This window comes from Columba livia, chromosome 3 (assembly GCF_036013475.1).
Source record: "Columba livia isolate bColLiv1 breed racing homer chromosome 3, bColLiv1.pat.W.v2, whole genome shotgun sequence".
In the NCBI taxonomy this organism is placed as follows: Eukaryota; Metazoa; Chordata; class Aves; order Columbiformes; family Columbidae; genus Columba; species Columba livia.
Window position 1 is genome coordinate 22,680,779 of NC_088604.1, and position 22,292 is coordinate 22,703,070.

General features: G+C 38.7%; 1 protein-coding gene across 4 annotated transcripts in view; it reads left to right on the forward strand.

The window, feature by feature from the left end:
• MYOM2 (myomesin 2) overlaps positions 1-9,144 on the forward strand; it is an 82,780-nt gene extending 73,636 nt beyond the window's left edge. For all 4 annotated transcript variants that reach the window (XM_005506797.3, XM_021293580.2, XM_065056035.1 and 1 more), the window contains 5 exons: positions 2,640-2,803; positions 3,127-3,163; positions 3,283-3,305; positions 4,178-4,233; positions 8,073-9,144. In XM_005506797.3, coding sequence (XP_005506854.2) covers positions 2,640-2,803; positions 3,127-3,163; positions 3,283-3,305; positions 4,178-4,233; positions 8,073-8,408 — 616 coding nt within the window. In that variant the 3' untranslated portion in view covers positions 8,409-9,144. The remainder of the gene's footprint in view (positions 1-2,639; positions 2,804-3,126; positions 3,164-3,282; positions 3,306-4,177; positions 4,234-8,072) is intronic.
• Positions 9,145-22,292: the final 13,148 nt, after the last annotated feature.

Here is a 22,292-nt window from a genome sequence, read left to right on the forward strand (position 1 = left end):
CCAGTGTGCATATTTATATTTATATTTATATTTATATTTATATTTATATTTATATTTATATTTATATTTATATTTATATTTATATTTATATTTATATTTATATTTATATTTATATTTATATTTATATACAAGCAGCTGCCCTGCTCCTAGTATTTCAGATTTTATAAACAAACAAACCAACCAGCCTCCCCCAGCCTCACCAAAACTCCCAGCTCTATTAAATGGAGTTTTAGCAATATTATTCCTGGAAAAAATGAAAGGCTAGAAAATTCAGGGGTTTTTTTTCTATTGATGTCTGCACCTCATGAAACATGCCATGCTAATTTCTAGCTAGCTTTGAATTATCCACTATACTGCACAGCAGGAACATAATACAAGTCCTAAAGTCAGCATGCATCATCCACTCATGGCACAGTGGGGAATATTATGTGTAGTATTTTCTAATATACAGTAGTTTTTATCCAGGTACCTAACTTGGTATGCTGAACTCAATGTAGTCCTTTTACAAAAAGGGAAATAGTAAAAATTCCTTTTCCCCATCAAAGTAACTCTCCAGCTATGACGTGAAATCAGCCTTGTCTGGGCAAATAAATTAACTGATCAAAGAGAAGTGAAAGCCGACTTCATTTTTGAAGAATTCCAGCTAAAGATTCTTGGGCAGGAAGGACGGCAAGAAAGATTTCTTTCACTAATGAGTGAAAGTTGGAACTTGTCTGCAAACCATTGAAAGTGGTCTGGTTTGCATGCTTTCCCTAAAGAGCTTTTTCTATTTCTACTCTTCAGGACAGATTATGGACCAGAAGAACCACCGATCTGAATCAGTAGGGCATTTCTTATATTTTTAGCTTAGGAAGAGATGATAGACCAATAGAACAGAACCATAATGGAATCATAGAATAGTTTGGGTTGGAAGGGACCTTTAAAGGTCATCCAGTTCAACCCTCTGCCATGCGCAAGGGCATCTTCAACTAGATCAGGTTGCTCAGAGCCCCACCCAGCCTGGCCTTGAAGGTTTCCAGGGATGGGCATCTACCACCTCTCTGGGAATCCTGTCCCAGTATTTTACCATGCTCATTGTAAAAATTTTCCTCCTCGTGTCTAGCCTAAATCTCCCCTCCTATAGTTTAAAATCATTACCTGTTGTATCGTAACACACCCTGCTAAAAAAATCTGTCCCCATCTTTCTTGTAGGCTCCTTTTAAGTACTGAAAGGCTGCCATGAGGTCTACTCAGAGCCTTCTCTTCTCTGGGCTGAACAACCCCAACTCTCTCAGCTTGTCCTCATAGGATAAGTGTTCCAGCCCTTTGATCATCTTAGTGGTCCTTCTCTGGACCCTCTCCAACAGGTCCATGTCTTTCCTGTACTGAGGGCTCCAGAGCTGGATGCAGTACTCCAGGTTGGTTCTCACCAGAGTGGAGTAGAGGGGCAGAATCACCTCCTGGCCATCCTCCTTTTGATGCAACCCAAGATATGACTGGCCTCCTGGGCTGCAAGTGCACATTGCCAGGTCATGGTCAGTTTTTCATCCACCAGTACCCCCAAGTCCTTCTCAGCAGGGCTGCTCTTAATCACTTCATTCCCCAGGGATACCAGAGGTTGCTACGACCCAGGTGCAAGTCCTTGCACTTGGCCTTGTTGAACCTCATGAGGTTCACATGGGCCCGTTTCTTGAGCTTGTCCAGGTACTTCTGGATGGCATCCCATCCCTCAGGCGTTTCAACTGCACCATTCAGCTTGGTGTCATCCACAAACTTGCTGAAGGTGCATTCAATCCCACCGTCTATGTCATTGATGAAGATAATCAACAGTCCCAGTACAGATCCTTGAGGGACACCACTCATTACTGGTGTCCATACAGACATTGTGCCATTGGCCCCTACTGTCTGGGTGTGAGCATCCATCCGGATCCTCATCCACCAAAAAGTACACCCATCAAATCCATACCTCTCCAATTTAGAGAAAAGTATGTTGTGGGGGACCATGCTTAAGGCTTTACAGAAGTCCAGACAGATGACACCCCTAGCCCTTCCTTTGTCCACTGATGTAGTTAATGGTACTGTTTTTTTTTAAAGACTTGTCGATTAATTTTATGTAGTTAGAAAATTTTCTTCATATCTTGTTCTAAAAACAAAGATGTATTTTGTCTTGATGCAAGATTAATAAATTCAATGCAAATCTTTTATTGTTTTATTAATACATTGTTGAAGTTAATGAAGATAAAGATTTTACTCCTGATCAGAAAAGGTTATTTGCCTCTACTTTAGCATTCTGATGCATTCCGTGGTAGTGTGTAAGAAGTGTACAGTATGAAATGTACAGAACTCTGAAGTCATGGACCATTTTCACATACAGACATGTATGTGCATACAGATATAAACACAAATGATTGTGTATGTGGAGAGAAAGAGAATGAGAGGAGGGTGAACAAATTAATCTTTGGAATGAAAGCTCAAGCTAATGGTTCCAAAGCAAGCACCACTAGCAAGCAAAGAATCTCCTGGGAAATTGCTCCTATTAGTTTTAATTCTTCTGTAGTTTAGAAGTATGTTGTCCTTTGTAACTTTTTATAGATTACCTCCTATTTAGAATATGGAATAAAACAATGTTCAAACTCATTTATATTATTTTTTTTTTCCAGGGAATCTAAGATTTCTTCTGGTGAAAAGATGAAGATTGGAGGTGGAGAGGATATTGCCTGGCTGCAGATAAGTGAACCCACTGAGAAGGATAAGGGGAACTACACCTTTGAAATCTTTGGTGACAAAGAATCCTACAAACGCACACTTGATCTGTCTGGGCAAGGTATATTTTATACTTATATGGCAACTTTTCATAGATTAAGCAGAATTAATAGGCAATTATCAGAGGAATGACAGTAAAAACAGAAAGCCTTTGGTCCGAAGCAGTTGCAGTTTAGTGCATAACTGTTGTGATCTTTTTAGTCTTATATCTGTTTTCACCTCCAGTGGCAATGGGTTTCAGGGGGCTGGTTTCCCATTTTGGTACTGTCTAACCCTATATGGGTTTTAAAAGAGTTTTAACGTGGGTTTTTCTAAATGTTTATACTGACCTCCAAGTGCAAATTATGCTTATGGAAAATAACTCTCTCAACCATTTCATTACAGCTTTTGATGACGCATATGCAGAATTCCAGCGACTCAAGTAAGCACTACATTTTTTGCATTTTAATGATGTAATGAGAGTGTCTTAACAGAAAAAAAAAAAAATTATTAATAATTTCATTAATAACATTATCTATTTCTCTTCCTCAACAATTTTAGGGCAGCTGCTTTTGCTGAGAAGAGTAAGTTTGTTTTACATTTTATCAAAAGTGTTCTAAAATGGAGTCTAGTATTCTCTTTAAGACATCCATCATGATATGCTGGCATAGCTTTCAGAGTTCTGTGGCTGCAGAAATACCCTGTTAGCACATAATATTGAAACAATAAAAGTAATTTGTGGATTTATTTGGTTTTAATTCCAGTGGAAACCCACTAAAAGTTTTAAATATTTTGCAAGCCTCCACTGTATCTGCTTGCGTCTACAGAGGTTTTGTGAGGTGTGAGCTTCTGTGTGTTATACAAGGAGGCGCTGACTCTGAAAGCTGCTGCTGATAATGAATATTGAGATCTACCTATTAAGTAAAAAATTGCCTGCTAATGCCTATTGTTCAGTGCTTGATGAGACACAGACAGTGGGGAAGCTTGTTCCTGCTAGGGACTTTAGGAATTCTGGTGCTTTAATATCAGTTCCCCTGGTAATGACTAGATGCTTCTGCCTGCAGAGAGAGTGGCAGAACAAATTTTCCTTAGATCTTAGATACCACCAAGATGCTAAAAACATTCTCCTTGCTTTGCTCTGTGCCCAAAGCACAAGCTGTCAAGCTCAGCAGTAGCTTCAATGTTTTTATGCGTATCAGTTTAGAATGCTATAGCACAATCTCTGATAAGAAATCTGAGGGGACAATAAAATGCATCAAAAATAAATAACCCAAAATATCACAAAATTTGTATTATTTTACTTTTAATTAACCACGGGCTACAGGTTTTTTAAAGACAAGTCCAAACAACAGTTGTGACTAATGTGGCACCAAGTTATAAAATTATTAAGAAATGAATAAGTTTGAGGTCTAAGACTAAACTTCACATGGTCCATATATTTTTCTTTGACTCCTAGATCGTGGTAAAGTCATCGGGGGTTTGCCTGATGTTGTTACTATAATGGATGGGAAGGTAAGGACTGTTTTTGCCTACAGGTCTTGCTGACTGGTGAGAATTTTGCTTTGACAGCAAAAGAGAAGGGAATGCAGATGATTTTATAGAAGCTGCAAGCAGAAGGAGGATAATTTAAACCACCTAATGGTAGTTATTTAATTGAGACATATGCAAAGTCTGAGTGAGCATGGGTAACGTATGCTGACTGTACAATCAGAGGAGACACAGGCCGATTCAGATCTCAGGCAAGGAAGGTCAGCCACAGGAGGCACTGGTCTTGTGCTGATTATGTAGACACTCTGAGTTAAATGCATCCTCAAATACGGGCTGGCTTTCAGCTCTGTGTGCTGAGCAGAGCAGTTCAAGAGGAGAGTCCACTCCTGCCCTGTAGAAGAAACTGAAGGGGCAGGAGGAAGCAGGCACTTTGGGGGCCAGTAAAACAGAAACAAAAATTGATTACTATTCTCCAGCATGTCAGACATAGATAAGTGAATGCCCAGATACAAAGTCAAAACTGGTAAACCTTCACAAAGTTTTTTCCTAGGTCAGCTTGACTGGTAGAGATGAAATTCCATTATGCTTACTGAGTGGTGTCTCTCACTGGGATTTTTGTCATGTTGGAGTGGGATCTCATGCAACCTCAATCCAGATTCTCTGGATACTAAAACAGAAGGAGAAGACTATTAGTCTGAGCTGATATTAGTCCTCACAGGTGCAAGGAGAGTCTTCCAGAGTCCAAACACCCAAGCCTTCAGTCCAGGAAAGATTAACTCTTTTCATCCTTCCCACATAAACAGCAAGTTCTTGTCTCTTTCTCCTGAAGCAAATCTTCTTCTATTAGGTGCACTGTCCTTCCCCATGAGGAGAAACTAGGTGTTCAGTCTGGCAAGAAAAACTAGTGAATGATAACAGGGTAAAAAAAAAAAAGAAGAAATCTTCAGCATTGTGCATGGTGTAGAGGAGGTACTTGGAAATGATTATCCAGCACTTCTCGCAGAACAAGAACTAGGGAGTGCCTAATTACATGGTCATTACAGGCTTTAAAGAATCAAAAGGAAGTATTTTTTTCAAGTGGTTCATAATTAATTTGTGCCTTAGTACCTTAGGGAAAAATAAATTTGGGTCCAAAAAAGAAAACAGGCATTACCATTAAAAGAAGTCCAACTGGGACCATTGAATATAGTGTTGTCAGTAAAACTTGTGCTTGTAACCAGTTTAAAAGCAGCCAAATTGTGGAAAGCAGGAAGGAATACTGGGAATAGGATCACACTATTTATGCTCTGTATTTTTTTACACTTTCTGAAGCAGCTGCTTTTGACCTCTAAAAGAGCTAGATGGACTTCTGTTCTGACTGACTATAGCAGAACAGCTCACGAGTCAATGTGACTCTTACCATCTGCTGGCTATCAAGGGTATATTGATCAGGCTGTTTATGTCTCTTGTGTGAAGTGCATTTTCAGAGACTACGGCTGAGATGCCCTGTGCGGGAACTGACTTTCTTATCACTGGAGTAAGAGTTTGCACATAAGTCTCCCAACTTTGCATGTACTTGGCCATTTTCTGGATACCTAGGAGTAGTCTCTCTAGAAAGATGGATGAACATGTGGCCCTTGCAGTGGATGCTGAAAGCTGCACGACTCTGGACCAGACAGAGATATTTTCCTCTTGGCCCGTTCTTTTCTTTATCTCTAATGGGTGTTCACATGAGGTATCTTCTTATTGTGGTAGACAGAGTCACCTCACAGCAAGAAAGTTAATCTTTTAGGAGGTTAGGTATAAGCCACTATACGACCAACATCTTAAAACAGTCTAACTCTAAGAAAATAGCTTGGTGAAGTCACCTCTGACTGCATGGACAGACTAGATGCAGTTTTCTCATACAATCATGCCCTAAAAGGTACAACCTTAAATTAAAAAAATACTATGTAGTGTGTTTCCAGAAGTAAAGGGCTTCAAAGGACATCTAATTGTGTGAGGATTAAATAACTGAATGCATGAAGAGGAAAGCTCTGATTCCTGAAATCAGGCAAAACACCATGAATCACAAGGAAGAGAAACTTTAATATCACCTCTAAATTAAATGTGCACAGGTAATGTGCAAGAATTGTGTAAGTACAAGTGTGAGAAGTTAACTGTACAAAAAAGACAAGAGTGAACAGTTTTCCTCATTCAATGGAAGAGTATAACCACACAAACATATGCACATAAGACAAAGATTTACCAGTGCTTCTTAAGAGAGTATAAATGATTTCAGGTCACATCTATAATTTAATAAAGTAGAACAGGCCCAAATGATCTAAAATGACTGTGGAATATATCTGTTCCCTGGTAAGTTTTTAGTATTAACTTATTAAGACTTGATTAATTGTTATGAATTAATTATTAATTCCTCTTAAATGAGGTCGCTTTGGAGGGCAATAATCATGAAATGTTGGCCGAATTACAGAAAGGACAGTAAGGTTTAGACTCATGCTATTAGACATTACTTTGATTTACCAACATTTTAGTTTTGTGTTTCCATCACATTCTAAATATTATATAGTAAGGCTAGTTCCTATAGGCTATTAGTTAACTGTACATCCTATAGGAAAATCACACATGAGGTTGTCACTAGACATGTAAATCTTCCTTCAACATTCCCCTTCAGAAGCATGTAGTATGGAAGACTGCTTCTGTTTGTGAACATATGGCACTTTTGATCACTTAAACCTTCCTCCTGTTTTATATTTTTCTCTGAGTTATATCACAACTATTCTGTCATCATAATTCAAGAAAAACACCACACAAAAACATGCATGGGTGCACACAGGCAGACTTTCTCTGCTCCCTTTGGGTCAGGATTTGGCAAAACCTGAAGGGAAATATGGATGGGAGTGAATATAAGGAAACGTTCTGGTAGAAACTATCAGGTGTGGGTTTTTTGTTTTGTTTGTTTGTTTGTTTGTTTGTTTGTTTTTCTCTAACACAATGGTGTATATATGATATTCTTAACATGACTTTTAACCATTTAGGGCAGGATTTTGGACAGAATGAGTTTCAAGAAAAGGTGGACAAAGTAGGCACTAATCAATGAGACTCTCAAATGATTATTTCATTTATTATGTCAACACTGTACTTAAATACATAAAGTTTACATATATTTATAGTGGTCAAAATGGGGTTCAGCAGTAACTACATAAAAATTTGGAAGAATGATCATGAAAATTTTATGGGCTTCTTCAATCTCAGTTCAGACCTTGGGAAATACCTGAGCTGCCACTATGGCCCACAAGGTCATTTCAGCTATTCTCTCTATATGCTACACATGCATGTAACACTTTTACAAAATTTATGTATTATTTATTCTTCATGAAATATTTCCATTTTACTAGTCAGCAGCACCTGGAATCAATGTGCAATGATTCCTGTTATGTACTCTATTTTTAAGTGATTTTTTTCTTGTAATCATCTCAAGCAATAATCTCATGAGGCCTTGGTCAGAAAAGATTTGCTCAGTTCTCCTCCCTGCTGTGTACAGGGAAACTTCAAGGATGTTTTTAAACCTATCATTGCCTGAACCTGATGTCAGACTAATGGGTTTTCAGGAGTCTCCTGCAGGCAGGACTGCAATGACAGTCCAACTTACCATCTTCAGACATTGTTACCCTGAGGCTATTACTGCATCACAGTCACTGGTAAGATGGTGAAAAGACTAAATAATAATAATAAAAAATATTAGGATCTCTACTTTTTAGTCCACAGGAACATGATTTCTGTCTTAATTTAATTAACTAGGAATAAGAAGTGCCTGAAAACTATATTGAGAATATTCTGGTTAATGACTAATCCTCAAAATTACTTCTTTTTTCCTCCCTCAGACACTGAATCTGACCTGTACTGTATTTGGAAATCCTGACCCCGAAGTGGTTTGGTTCAAGAATGACAAGGCCTTTGAAGCTAACGAGCACTATGCGTTTTCACTGGAACAAGGGAAATACGCCAGTTTAACAATCAAGGGAGTGACCTCAGAAGACTCAGGCAAATATAGCATCCACGTCAAGAACAAATATGGTGGGGAAACAGTGGATGTTACTGTAAGTGTTTATAGACATGGTGAAAAAATGCCTGAAATTAAACCTGGCCAGCTTGCTAAACCCAGGCCAATACCACCATCAGAAGAAGTCCTCAGACCTGAGGCAATATCCAGTAAGTAAAGCTTGACACTACATTTGACAAACAAAATCATAGAATACATGAGTTAAAGTACTCCCACACATAGCTAATTGGTAATGTCCAAAGAGAAACAGAGCTTTTGGGAGTTTGCTTTAGGGAGGTAGCTGTGCTATGGTGCTGTACACATTTGCAACAATCTCAGTTTGAATACATGTAATAGGGTGGGACTTGCAAATTGCAAAAAGCCAAATGCCTGCCAGAGGTTCCCATATGCAACGGCAACTGCACAAACTGCACACTGTAAACCTTCAGTTCCACCCTCCCTAACCCTCTGCAAAAACCCAAACCAACCCAACAACCCTCTGAGAACAAACATTCTATCAATAAAGGTAGTGAATTGCAGTTACATACATATTCATAGATGGTTCCTGCTTTGCTAGACACACAGATGCTTTGGCTTTGAAGCCTCTGATCCTGTGAGTCTAGTGGGTAGTATCTATTTAGTAGTGATACTGTTATTTTTTAGTGTGACCTTAGTAGACTTTTACAACTGTTTAATGTTTTCTCCTTGCAGCATAGGTCACATCGTTGTATTTCAATTTTCTTGCTTTGTGCTAATAAAACTTTTAAAGTCACCTTTGTTACTCACTGCTTCAAATCAAACCTAACTAGTTGTGTTTACTCTTTCATTGTTTAATTATTGCACAATTTCACAGCTGGTAGCATGTGGACTATCGACTTTCAATAAAGAATGCAAATTATGCTTAATCACAGTCACTGGGTGGCACTTGTGACATTAATTTTACTCTTTACAATACAGGTCAAGATGCAAGCTTAAACTGGTACCAAAAGACATGTATACAATTCAGTCACTTAAGATAATTATCTCTTTGATTCTACTCTATCCAAAATGAACAACAGAACTCTTCCCAGGGTGATGTTCTGCTAGGCAAAGATTTCAATACATGTTTATCATGACACATTTTCAGTGGGATTACTTGCATATCTGTCATAAAATACATGACTGTTTGCAGCCCTGTTTTTTTCAGATCAGGTTCCCTATTCAATGAAAGTCCATTTATCTACCTAGATGAACCTTTGTTATTTTCTAACCCGCTTCCAGCAGAATTCTTCTAAAGGTAAGTAACACTGGTGACACAAACAGCTGGGATTCAGTCCTTGTGTCTTGTGACTTCTCCCAGTCTGTAGAATAAATGTTGGGAAAAGGAAGCATTGTGGGAGACAGCAGAGCTCGGAGGAGGGCTGGACAGGAGAGATGGCACTCTGAAAAATTTTCACTGGAGAAACTGGATAAAACTGTGGGGCACAAGCACTTGAGACGGTAACTTGTGTTTTGGGGTCACAGCTGAAAGATGGTGCTAAATCTCTGACACCCTCTGAGTTAAAGTGTGGAAAATATGGAAATATATTTATTATTTCCAGCAGATAAACTGACACATTCCTCCCCCCCCCCCCCGAAAATGAGCAGTTTCATAGAAAATTTAATCTCAGAGGGGGCTTTTTTTTGGTTGGTTGTTTTTTTTGTGTGTATGTTTTTTTTGTTTTTTTTTTTTCCACTCATCTAAGTGACATGGACCTTCCATTGTTTTGTCTGGCAAATAAATACTTCACTTGATTCAAAAAATGTTTTATTTTTGAGACAGATGAAAAGCAGAGGAAATGAGAAGCCAATTTACAAGCTGTCAGATACAGTAGGCTGGAGCACTCATCTGGGAGACAGGAGAGCCACATTCTCCTTCCCCCTCCTATCCATCCATGGGGATTTGAACCTGTATCTCTGACCAACAAAGCAGTGAACTAATCCCCAGTCTCCCCTGTGCCTGGAAGTGCTGCTTCTATTTATCCTTTTTTACTTTGTCTGACTAGGTAAACAGGCACTGAAAAAGAAACTAGACCTAGGCCTTCTACTTCTCAATTGAGCATGCAAAATGCTAGATTTGAGAGGTTTTCTCCCTTTCTTGTACTTTATCTTAGTTTTCAGTAAGGAAGGAAAGATTGAGAGTATGGTAATGCAGACTATTTAAGAATGTGATGGTTTGAACAGATAATGAGGAGGATGGCTTCATTGTAGTTTCAGATTCCTCAAGTAAGAAAAATTGCAAGCCTCCTTTGCAACTCATTGATATATGAGAGTACTCATGATAAAAGCAACAGACCAGCTCTGGAAAGGAAATAGTCCTTAATCACATTGTATTAAAAAGACATTTTGATTTTAAATAAACAGCTTTTTGAAAGATTCGTGTACATAGAGCCAATGAACAGTGAGTTTATATGTAAGTACAGTGTAAACAGCCAGGAATTGCATTGGACCATGATTAAAAATGCTTCATTTGGGTGAAAATTTCTTGTGGCTATGGAACCACATTGTGAATGAAAGTGTCTGAGAGGGTAAAAGACTCAAGGAGTCTTGCTGTGAGGTAGTCTAATTAGGAGATTTTAGGACACAAGGCAAAGCATGGATTTATCCTCCAAATATCTATCAAAGTCAGAAAAATATCTCAAAATTAATCTCTCATCACAAGACCTTCAGCAAATCTCAATAAAATAACTCAAATTTTCTTCTGTTCTATTCTAATTTCTTATTAAAGGCCTTTAAGGTTTTCAAAACCTTGCTATGCAGGCTCACAAAACATCAGAGCCAGTCTCCATAGAATACAAAGTGAGTATCAGCAAGAATTTATTATTATTCTTATCTCCTTATACAGTACACAGGTTAATTTTAGCTGAGACTATCAAATTATTGCATGTTATGGCAGCTTTTCATAGGTATCCTTGGGCACAGGAGACAAGGTTAGTCTCATCTCGGTTGTACCTTTAGCTGGCCTCCTTAGTTAAGCAAGCTTCACTTATTTCCTTCCAGGCAAACAGAAATAATTTATTATGACAGTTAATCCTCTGCTGAAGTACAGAAATTATCATTCACAGGAACATTGTATTCAAAAGGCTAAGGACTTCATATAAACTGTTTCACATTTTTCAGTGTTCAGTGTACCTTTGATTCTTCTGTACCCATTTAAAAAATCTTGTTATCAGTGCTAGCTGGCCAGCTCTGTTTAAAAGGGACTATTTTTTCAGAGTGAATGTGCATTTAGTCGCCTGGAGGGACAATACAATTGGATGGATATTAGAGGGACAAATCGGATGCTCTGATAATCAAGTCAGATGGAATACATGATGAGGCATATTAGCATTTGCACACACCCTTCACAGACTTGGTGTCAGCATTAGCTTAATTAATAAACATTTTGAAGGGGAAGAGAAGAAAATAAGATTTTCTGGAGAAGATCTGATGCCAAATGAGCCTACCCATACTAAGATCAAGGGAGTATGACCCATTTATACTGGGTCTGAATCTAGACTGGTATTTTTACAAATCTAGGGCTCCATTACAGTGAATTAAAAATCTCTGTTATCTTTAAGAAGAAATGCTTCTACTAGAATGATTTTCTGTCATGCTAGTAAGTTTTTTGTTGCCTGAGTTTCATGTTGTGCTCTACTAGGCAGTGCTAGCGTGAAATAGAGCATCATCGACCTGTCACGGGAGGCAGATGTCAGCCAGTTGTGCTGATGGGCCAAAGCTGTGGCTGTGTCTGTCATGTTGGCATTCTGCTACAAGGCTGGCAAGGCTGCCTTTTCTCCAAGCACCTGCTTCCTTTGAATCAGCTTTGATATGTTACTGTTTCTGTTCTTGAAAACAAGTTCTATGAAAATTCCTCCTAAGGCCAATTTACAGGTGCTTTTTATGAGGAAAAGATTTTTTTTTTTACAACAATATTTGCCTCTAGTGTAAATCTTTCCCCAGCTCATAAGGCTCACTTGCATCCCGCAGCTCGAAAACTTGTGCACACTTCATTAATCTGCTCTTGTATGGAGACAGAGGTTCAGTGATAATAGGACCCTAAGTGATGTTAATGAACAGACAGTTTTTAAAGGAAGCTTTAGATATATAATAAAACACTTTATTTTCTGTTTTGTAGAATTAAGAATTAAACCTCTAGATGGCACCAGAAGAACAAGATAGAAATGAACAGTTCTTAAAAAATTCTGCCAGCTATCGCATATCCATCATTTTGATGCAAACACATCACTTAGGGAATGGGAGATTATTAAAAGCATTATACTTATGCCAGTGACAAGGACAGGTCCAGCAAATGACTGTTTCCCGGAAATAGCAGGTGATTTTGCAAGCAATAATGCTGCCCCTTAATCTTTGCATGACGCACATTAAGAGGTTAAGCATGCCTTGTAAAATATTGCAAGACTCATGTTACATCAAGTTTCTCCTTAGAATATGAAAACCACAGCATATCGACTATATTTTCAAAGAGAGATTTGAATTAGAGCTCTAAAGGCGAACATCTCAGGCTTAACAGCTTCCATGGGTTTTCAAAACACTGTTTGTGATTCTGCAAGACCCACGCCCTAGAATTTTTGTTCAGTCTTTACACAGATATGACTCCATTTGAAATTAATGAGAGGTTTGGGAGCAAAGAATGCAGGATCTGGCTCTCAGCGCTGCCACTGCAAGATTCAGTGATGTCGAGACCTGCAAGAAACTACCAGTAGCCTTCTATATTAATATTTCATTCCTCATTGGAATGTGCAGTAACTCAGTATGAGCTTTGTCCTCGGGTATTAGCTCAAGGTTTATCAGATTGTTATATTTTAAAAATAGCACACTTGACCTCACGTAATTTCCTTTATGAACATTTGAACTTTGTGTGGGTGCATTAAAAGACTGTTACCTTGTAATAAACTTGTCTCCTTTTTTAAGTTGATGTAACTTCATTTTCTGTTATTGTTGCTCCTCTGTTACATTAATATTGCACAGCCAAGAGTCTGAAAGAAAAAAAGATACTTAAGACAACCTACTGCAATTAGAAGTATATGGTTAATAGCTACAGCTAAAGCCTTTCCCATGGTAACCTAACCTATCCAGCAGGGTTGTCACATGCAGATTTCATCAGGCACCAGTATCCCCCAAGAGAGAATTTGCCCTCCACCCTGTCGAGGACCTCTGCGGGAAGCCATTATCCATCTGATGAGTTGGTGCACACAGCATGTAGAAGAGAGGTAGACAGAAAGAGCTACAACTCCTGTTAAAGGCAAAGCCAGTGTAGCTTTTTACCATTTTGAATAATGGTGAAAATAATGATCAAAATTTTAGTCTGCTGACTTAGTGACCTCCACTGGACCATTCTGAAGAAAGAAGTGCATTAAAAGCCAAACCGACAATTGTAAATCAACCCAAAAACCAACCCTCCTGATTGCAAGATAATATGTGAGAAAGAACCCCACATAGTCGTGTGCCACTTTTGCTGTCTGGGAAAAAATGCCTTCCGCATATGAAAATGGCAATCAACCTCCTGCATGGTGCTTAATGGGAGGTAAAACACAAGACGACTCCCTGGCTGGGAGTTATGACGCCACATGCAGATGTCTCCATCTGAGCTAATCACTGAAACTCCCTTCTTAGAAAATGGAGAGACACAAGTACTAGTAGGGCACAAGTCATGTCATTCTAAAGCAGGTGTTTCAAATAAGTGAGATGAATGATGTCTATTATTTCCACTGACTGTAAAGAAAACTTAGTGTAACCAGGTTGAATGGGAGACTTCTACATGGCTGATGTTTGAAGCTACATGTGATAAATTCTGCAGCACTTTTATCTAAATTCATTAGCTCTTTAGTTAAAAGAACTATTTACAGAGATGCTTCATAATAGTTGGAATTTTTGCTATGTTTTTACAGGCTGCCTTCCTCTATTGAACTCTTGTATTTTGTAGTCTTGGCTGCCTTCTCTTCACATCCATGTTATTTTGAAATCTCTGTGCAAGTATTTGCTGACTTCCAGCTGCCAGTTGGTCCCAACTCACAGTTGGCTCTAATGATTTGGCCTTTAATAAGACATTGTGTTAGGCCTTCTATTCTTTTAAACATGTAACTCTTCATCTCAGTTTTTTATTTGCTGTGATGTTTCTGTTAGTGTGGGACTTGTTTCTGTCTTTGCTCCTCTCAATGCCATTACTCCATGGCAAAACCTCCATGAATAGATGCTGTAAGCCTTTCATAGTCGGTTAGTGCCCTTTTGCTAAGTCCTTTAGACATGCCTCATGTGCAGTTTCTCTGTTGTGCTGGCCAGGCACTCCTCCTGGCTGGAGAAGCACAATTCTGTGGTTCTCATATGCTGAAGTTCTTCCAGTGTGCCTAAGGCAGCTCAGTGACTGGCCAAAGCTCTGAATCCTCCTGGTCCTGGGATTGACCTCTCTGCTTTTGCCTTCTGGTTGTCACTATCTAGTTCCCAGTTATCTTTCTGTTCAACTCTGTTACTCTCTAGACTTCACAGTTTCTTGGTATGATCTGTGTTCCTATGTCATTCAGTCTGCTGTCTTCCTATACTACTTTAATGGCAGAATCTGTATCAGTAAATAAAACAGTGCCAGGCTTGGTTATCTAGTCCTTAGGCCAACATCCTGTACACATTACATTAACCTCTTCCAGCATCCACCTCAAAGTCTGATGTCATCTGAACTGCCCACTGGAGAGAGTATTTACCCACCCTAACTTCAAGTCAGGAGGTGCTTCGGAGCATGTGAATTGCCCTGCACCAAAACTCTGCTAAGGTCAGCCTGAAGAAATAAAAGTGCTAGCTAATAAAGTTCAGTGCTGATGGCTTAGCACTGGTTAATTTACTAGCAGAGGTTGTAACTAAAATGTCCAAGCATCAGTAGCCATATGAAATGTGTACGTGGCAGCATCAAGACTCAGTGTCCTGTTAGTAAGTAAATAATTGAGCCTATGTGGCCTGCTGTTCTCATAACCACTTTCAGCAAGCAAACCTATCCTAATGAAAATAAAATGTCTGGTTCAGCAGCTTATGTGTCCCTGTATTGCTGATAAATGAACCCAGCATTTCTGGATGTTGACCCTTTCCTGTCTGTGACACTTTTTTTATAATCATCTGCCACTGATGGGTTATGATTAACTGGCACATTAGTACTTGAACTCCTCTGTAATGTATATAGAACTTTACAGGCTTATACCTTAAACTTCCCAGTTTTCTTCTTGGCTTTTGGACAGACCTCCTGGTCACGTACAATAAACACCTGTGGCAGCTTTTGCTGTTAAAGGTTATGTTCTGACCTTTCAGGAACAGGTCGGGCTCTTGTGAGACCCTTCTCCTTATCTTGGCACATACCCCCTGCTGCTCCAGTCTGTTTGGTATTTAAGCCTGGTCAGTAGGTTTCCTGATTGCGTTGCATGTGTCTCTTTTCTCCAAGCGTGACATCAGACCTGTTTCACTTTGTCATCAGGTCTTAAACGTGCTTTTTTGTTCCCTTTAAACACAATCATGTTTTACATGCACAGTTCTCTTTTTACTGGTTTCAGGCAGCTAAATTCCTATGGATCTTATTCTTTTCAGGCATACTCACCTGAAGTAACTCTGTGTTCTATCCTGTTGTGACTGCCTGAAATATCCCATCACAAATCAGAGAGTATCTCTTGCAGACCTTTCTGTCTCTTGTATAATCAAGTACCCGTATTGCAGTCCATTTAATTAACCGTGATTTCCCTTCTCAGAACCTCATTCTTACCTCATAGTACCGAAGACTCAAATATAATTTCCATCACTTTGAGAGTTCCGCGTGATAATTTCTGATGGTCTCTGGTCAGCCCTTGTGTTCGTCCCAAGCCAAAACGTGAACTGATAGGACTATTCCATTATGAACAACACAGTTAGTAATTCCTCTTCCACCTGAGCACAGTCCCTTTGGGCCTGACAGGTTTTAATTGAAAATGCCATAGCTCAATGACTTTGCAGTAACTGTGCTCCCAAGTCTCCTCCTGAGGCCTCAGACTGTAATTATAGATACTCTACAGGCATTTCAGGATTGGCAGCTTGCTTATATTCATCTTTATTCTTTCAGGTGATCTTGTATCTTGATGTTTGGGATGCTACATTAGGTTTTCTTATTCTTCAGCTTCGCAAACATCTGATATGAAAGTGCAAAATGTAGAAAAACTGCCTTCTGCGGCTGTTCAAAGATGTAGAGGAGTTGGCAAATGCTGACTGTAGGAAGAACATTTGTTCCCAACACTTTCTTGGGATATATTCTAATTTCATAGGTTGAGCCTTCAACATAGTCTATCAAAATTATTTGAGACAGCGAAAACCTTTGCACACGGGCATCCCTTTATGTTTATTCCCTTTAAGCAGGAGTTCTTTGGGACCAGATAATGGAAAAAAGAGAATAAAATGGATAGAAAGACCACACAGTTTCATTGACAATTAAAAAAACAAAACCAAAAACCAAATCAAAATACAAAAAACCAAACATGTACTTGTCAGAGGGCTTTGATTGTTATCTCATGCTTGACTTGAAGCCACCTGCATTGAGCTCACACCTAAACTTTGATCTTTTTTTTCAAATATTCTCAAACCTCAATTGACTTCCTATTCAATTTATTTATTCTTTCAAGTGTTTTGTCTTTCACACATAGTCAGCCTTTCCTTGACCATCTCCTTCTTTGCTGAATCACAAACATCAGTCTGATAGACATCAGTTATCACAATTGACCTGTTCTTATGCTTGAACAAGTACCCAGAAATCCATGACAAGTGCAGAGAAGCCCATGGATCTGCTAGAGGGTGAAGAAAAGCAGGGTGTAACTCAGTTTCCTCAGAGATGGTAGGAAGTGGAGCCACTGAATTCAAGGGGGGCATTCATGGATTTCCAAAGGCTTGAATTAGGCTATTCATTGTCCCAAGAGGAATGTCAAAAATTAACAGGAAAACAAAATTACTGTACTGATATGGAGCAAAAACTAACTTAATTTTCTATATTTACAGAATATAGCTTAATTCTTTGCCTATACTGGGTCAGTTACACTATTTAATGCAAATAATTCTTACCCTTCTCCATCCCCCTTTAAAGGAGACGGAAAGATGGGATAGCAGAGGGAGTGGGAGCACTCGAGTCCTAAACATCTCTGTGCTATTAACATTCAAGGCAAACTATTGTGAATAAACAGCTGTCAAATAGAAAATTCACATGCAGAATATTCTAATTTAAAATTCCTAATCAAAGAAAAGAAAACTAAGTATAAAACAACACTGAAAAAACTCTGATTCTGTTTATATCAAATATGCCTGAAATATGTGTTTTGTAATAATGTTTCTGCAAGGACTGCAAAGCCTAAGACCACTGGTAGCATTCTCATTCTCTGAACATCCCCAATGCATTCAGGTATTTTGGATCAACAGATAAACAGATCTCTGCAGTGTTTGCAACTCAAATAATGCAAAACTGGCTTTGTGCCAAAGCAACTAGCATTGACTAGAAACACAGTCAGAATAACAATCGGCTGGTCTATATTCATTGCCTGAGCTAAGAGGGAAAAATGTAGCAAAAATGACAATTTAATATCTTCTTTCAATTCGCCATGCAGAATAATCTATAGTGTTAGTATAATGTATACACAGGCAATATGTACGTTTTATGAAAAAATAAAAGCAAACCCTTGTGTTATTTTTATTGTTGCTAATTCTTTTACTGTGTTTATTTTAAATGTCCTCCTTTTTAAAAAGTATTTTCGTGCAATTCTTAGTTTTTGCTTTCCACTAAATGGACTCATTTTATTGAGGAGAATAAGATAGAAAACACGCATGGAACCACACAAAGACAAAAGCATAGAGTATGTACAGTATTTATGCTAACTGATAGTAGTACCGTCACTCATTGTTTCAATATTGCCATCCTCATCCTACCTGCAATGCAACAAAAATCACACTAAAAGCCAAGTTTAATGATCTTGAAACTTTTTGAAATGATTTCAAGTCGCAACTTTGTGCAAGAGAAAAATCATCTTTCACGGATCTATTTATGTGAATAAAATTAAGATATTTATTTCTATCTGAAATCTGTATTCCCACTGACTAAAGATGCTACATAAGAAAACTCACCAGATATTCCTTTCTGAAAATCCTATTTGCAGTTGCTTATATGTTTGACTAACTATTACATGTTTTTGCTGAAATTCTTTATGGCAGATCCCTGCCTCAGAAGGTTTTTCTTTTTTTTTTATTTCATTTCAGGAGGAAACTAGTGCTTTATTTGAAAACATACCTGCTGCTTCTATGACTGAAGTCAGGAGGAATTATGTGAAGTACATTACATATATGCACATAGGTCATATATACACTTATGTGCCTATACGTTACATACTATATCAAGTATATCTGAAAAAAGTGTTTATTAACCATTTTATAAAGACTAAAGCCCTTTCAAAACTCTCTCATTTCAGTCTCTCTGACATTTGGAACATGGCCTTGAAATTTGTCTTGAGATTGAATAGAGAGGATCAGGAAAGGAGATCTGCAGAAGAAAACTGCCTCTTGCCATCTTCTTGAAAACGTGTCTAAATTTGGCCGAGTTGGTAAACTGTAGTTTGCACATGAGCTGAGATTTCCTAGAGGTAAAAGTCTCTGATGGTTCTGTGTGCACAGGTCACGCTCCAGCCGGCAGCAGCTTGCCCTTTCCCTGAGATGACTCCTCTGGGAAGCCGGAGGCAGCGTGTGCTCTCCTCCTAACTAGATGCTGCAGTGAAGAGCATCTATTTTCTTCCTTCTGTTGGATTCATGCAGGGTGGGAAGAAGGAGCTGGCAGATTTTGATGCAGAGCAGGTGAGGGGAGATGGTTGTGGGAAGCCTGGGACTGCAGGGAACCCAGGGAGGAGAGAGGAAGGGGGACTGCAGAGATGCTGGGGGCAGCTGGTAGAGGGAGGGAAGAGAACAGCTTCAGAGAACATCTGATTGTGGGCAAACGGGCTTGGCTGCAAAACAGACAATAGCAGGGAAAGAGGAGAGTTCTGAAACTATAAGAGACAGCATGAGAGAGAGGGGAAGCAGACTGCAGGCTGAGCTGCATACCCAGCTGTGTGTGTGGAACAGGCAATAGTGAAATGTGACACAGCTGGATAGGAAGACACAAAAGCAGTAACATGGCAAAACACGGGCTGGATGACATGCATTTCCCTCCAGTGCCTGAGATCATGCACGCCTCTCTGTATCTTAGGTTAGTACATTTTATGAAGTCTTCTGCTGATTAGCCATAATTACTATTGGTGGCAGCTTTTCAGGGAGTGGAGTATGGCATGTGGGTGGGATAAAAGGGTTGAAATTTGGGAGAATTAAAAGACCTAAGCCATAGGACGGAGTGACAGGATGAGAGACACTAGTGAGAAACTGGAGGAAGGATGCTGCTGTAACTAGAGAAGACCATGTCAGATGACAAGCCAGAATGATATGGAAAGGTACTAACTTGGAGATAGTAAAGCAAGTCTTGGCAATATCACCAACCAGAGCACACAGAGAGGAAAGAGGGAAGTTAAACTTTTAACTAAGCTTTCAACCTGAGAAGATCAGTAGTGAGTATAGTCATGGCTATCTGAGAAGATTTATAGTGGGAGTGACAACATTTCAGTTTGCTGAAAGTGTTACGTGGCAGAAGACACTGGCATCAGAAGCAGAGATGTGTGATTGAGCTGCACAAGAAGGTTCAAGCTAATCAGATGTAACAGTTGTTCTTTTAGTTATGACAGATACACCCCTGCAAAGCTCTGACCTTCTACATGTGAAGACTACCAAGCTCACTAAGCAGCTCAGCTATGTGATTCTAAATAAATAAATGAGAGTCTGTAACCAGATCCTCAAGACAAACTTGCAAAATTGTGATCTGAAACCTTCTGGTAATTAAACCTCTCCCTTTCTCTCTATACAACACTGGACTTGTTAAGCTTAATACTTAAAATATGTTATTCATGATGAGAAGTGGGACACTTTCTTCTGTCTGAGGTATATTCTTTAGTTTGAGGAGTTTCTTCTCCTTACCACTTGTCCAAATACTAATAACAAAACTACCTAGAAAAGAAAGTTTGTATTTGAGCTACACAATCTGATTAAATGTTCTTTTCTAGTTGACTGGCAGTGGGATGGATCTCAAATAGGGCAGAGCAGGAACTGCACAGATATCAGTAATCTCTCTGCAGTGATTTCATCTGTTGAGATGCACACAGCTTTCTGCTTTGGTTTTGCAAAGCCAAAATCTTTAATAGAAAAAATAATAAGAGATACTGTGGCCTGCCAGTTTCACTGATGTGTCCCTGGTTCTCTGCATCCAGCTCCAGTGGCACATTGTGGCCATAACCCTAATGTTTATGACTCTCTTGTGCTTCTGACATGATATAAAACAACTCCCAAGGATCTAGTGTATATTTTCCTCACCTGTAGCAGTACTTAGTTTTCAAGGTTTTCTTTTGTTTTCACTACCTTGCCATTGTGGTCATGAGCTATTGTGTGAAGAGTAGCAGCACTGCATTTGCACAAAACAGATTTGTATATTTCAAGTGCCATTTTCTGATTTTGAAGCCCTGCCCTGTCAGATTTATTTTCCTGAATAATAATGCTAAATGCCTAAATTATGAACCTACACCTAATCTGGAAGAGAAATGGTAAGCAAGTTCACATAGCTCTTATTTTCCATTTTGTTAAATTTATTTAGTGGCTAATCCCAGATGAGACACAAGTATCACTTTTTTTTTTTTTTTTAATACTAAAATTTGTTTGATTGCATAAACTCTTTTATAGTATGAATCACGTTTGAGAAGCTCAATAACAACTGCTGCAATATTTCTATTCAACCCAGAATGACAACATCTTAGCTGTAATTTACTGGAAGTACATTTTATAGGGAAAAGCTTTAACAGATCACTGCTTAAACTCTTCCTGGAAAACCAGAGTGAAGAGGATGGGATAGCAGAGAAAACATAGCACACTACAGCCACAAGAAATATAATGAAAGAAACATTACGGGCAAGTGAGACTTTACTGAAAAAATGGAAGTTGTGAGTTGGAGTAAAATTAACAACACAACCTGATAAAAATAGATGTTTTATATAAGAGCTTAACACACCTGTTAAAATTTAAAGAAGACATTAAATGAAAAAAAGAAAGAAGTTGAGCACTTCTACACAGTGACTGATCCACCATAAAAGCTCAATTTCTCTCTGAGACGTCTCTCCCTAGAGGGATGAGATTTTCATAGGAGCTACAGCATGTACACCTCTAGAAACAATTAGATGATCCTCTGTCTTACATGATGCAGCATTCATGAAAGCACATGTCAAAAAGTAATGTGTGAAAACGTCAGCAACACTGAAGTTCTGCCCTCATTCTGTTGCTTGAAGCATGTCTGATAAACATTCAAAACCAGGTATTAGGAACCTCATTGAAGACAGCAGAATTCAAATTGGAAGCAAGTAACTAGTTTTCAACAAGAATCCATTAACATATGGGGCATAGCTTTCAACAGCAATTGAGACGAAGGGTCTTTCTGAATAGTTACACATTTGTTTATTTAATAATTGCTGGTCAACTTAGTTTATGGGGATTTTTTTGTTCAGGCCAGCCAATTTATTTTCTTTCTGCCTTAAAAATAAAGCAATTCTAGTCCCATATAATCTTTTGATATTAATCGAAACCTTAATTCTTTCTTCAGCTCATGAATTTATGGACAAGGTCTTGAACAAGAGAATAAGTGACTGTGTCATCACAATACAATAACAATGATAAGTATCCAAAAGTGAAAGTTTAACTAGATGTTTCTTCTCACTTACTGGGGAGGAGAGATGAAGGTTTTCCCAGTGTAAAAGATTTATGACAAGATACAGCTGTGTTTGCATTCAGAGATGGGGTAAATTAATGATACTGATTTGGGTGCAAGTCCTTGTTGAAATTTTGAGTCACAGGCTTGTTGTACTGTTGAAATAAATCAGGTCATACTAAGTGACATGTTCTTGAGCACTTGGAAGGTTTGGTCCACAAGGACTTTACTTGCCCATGTTAA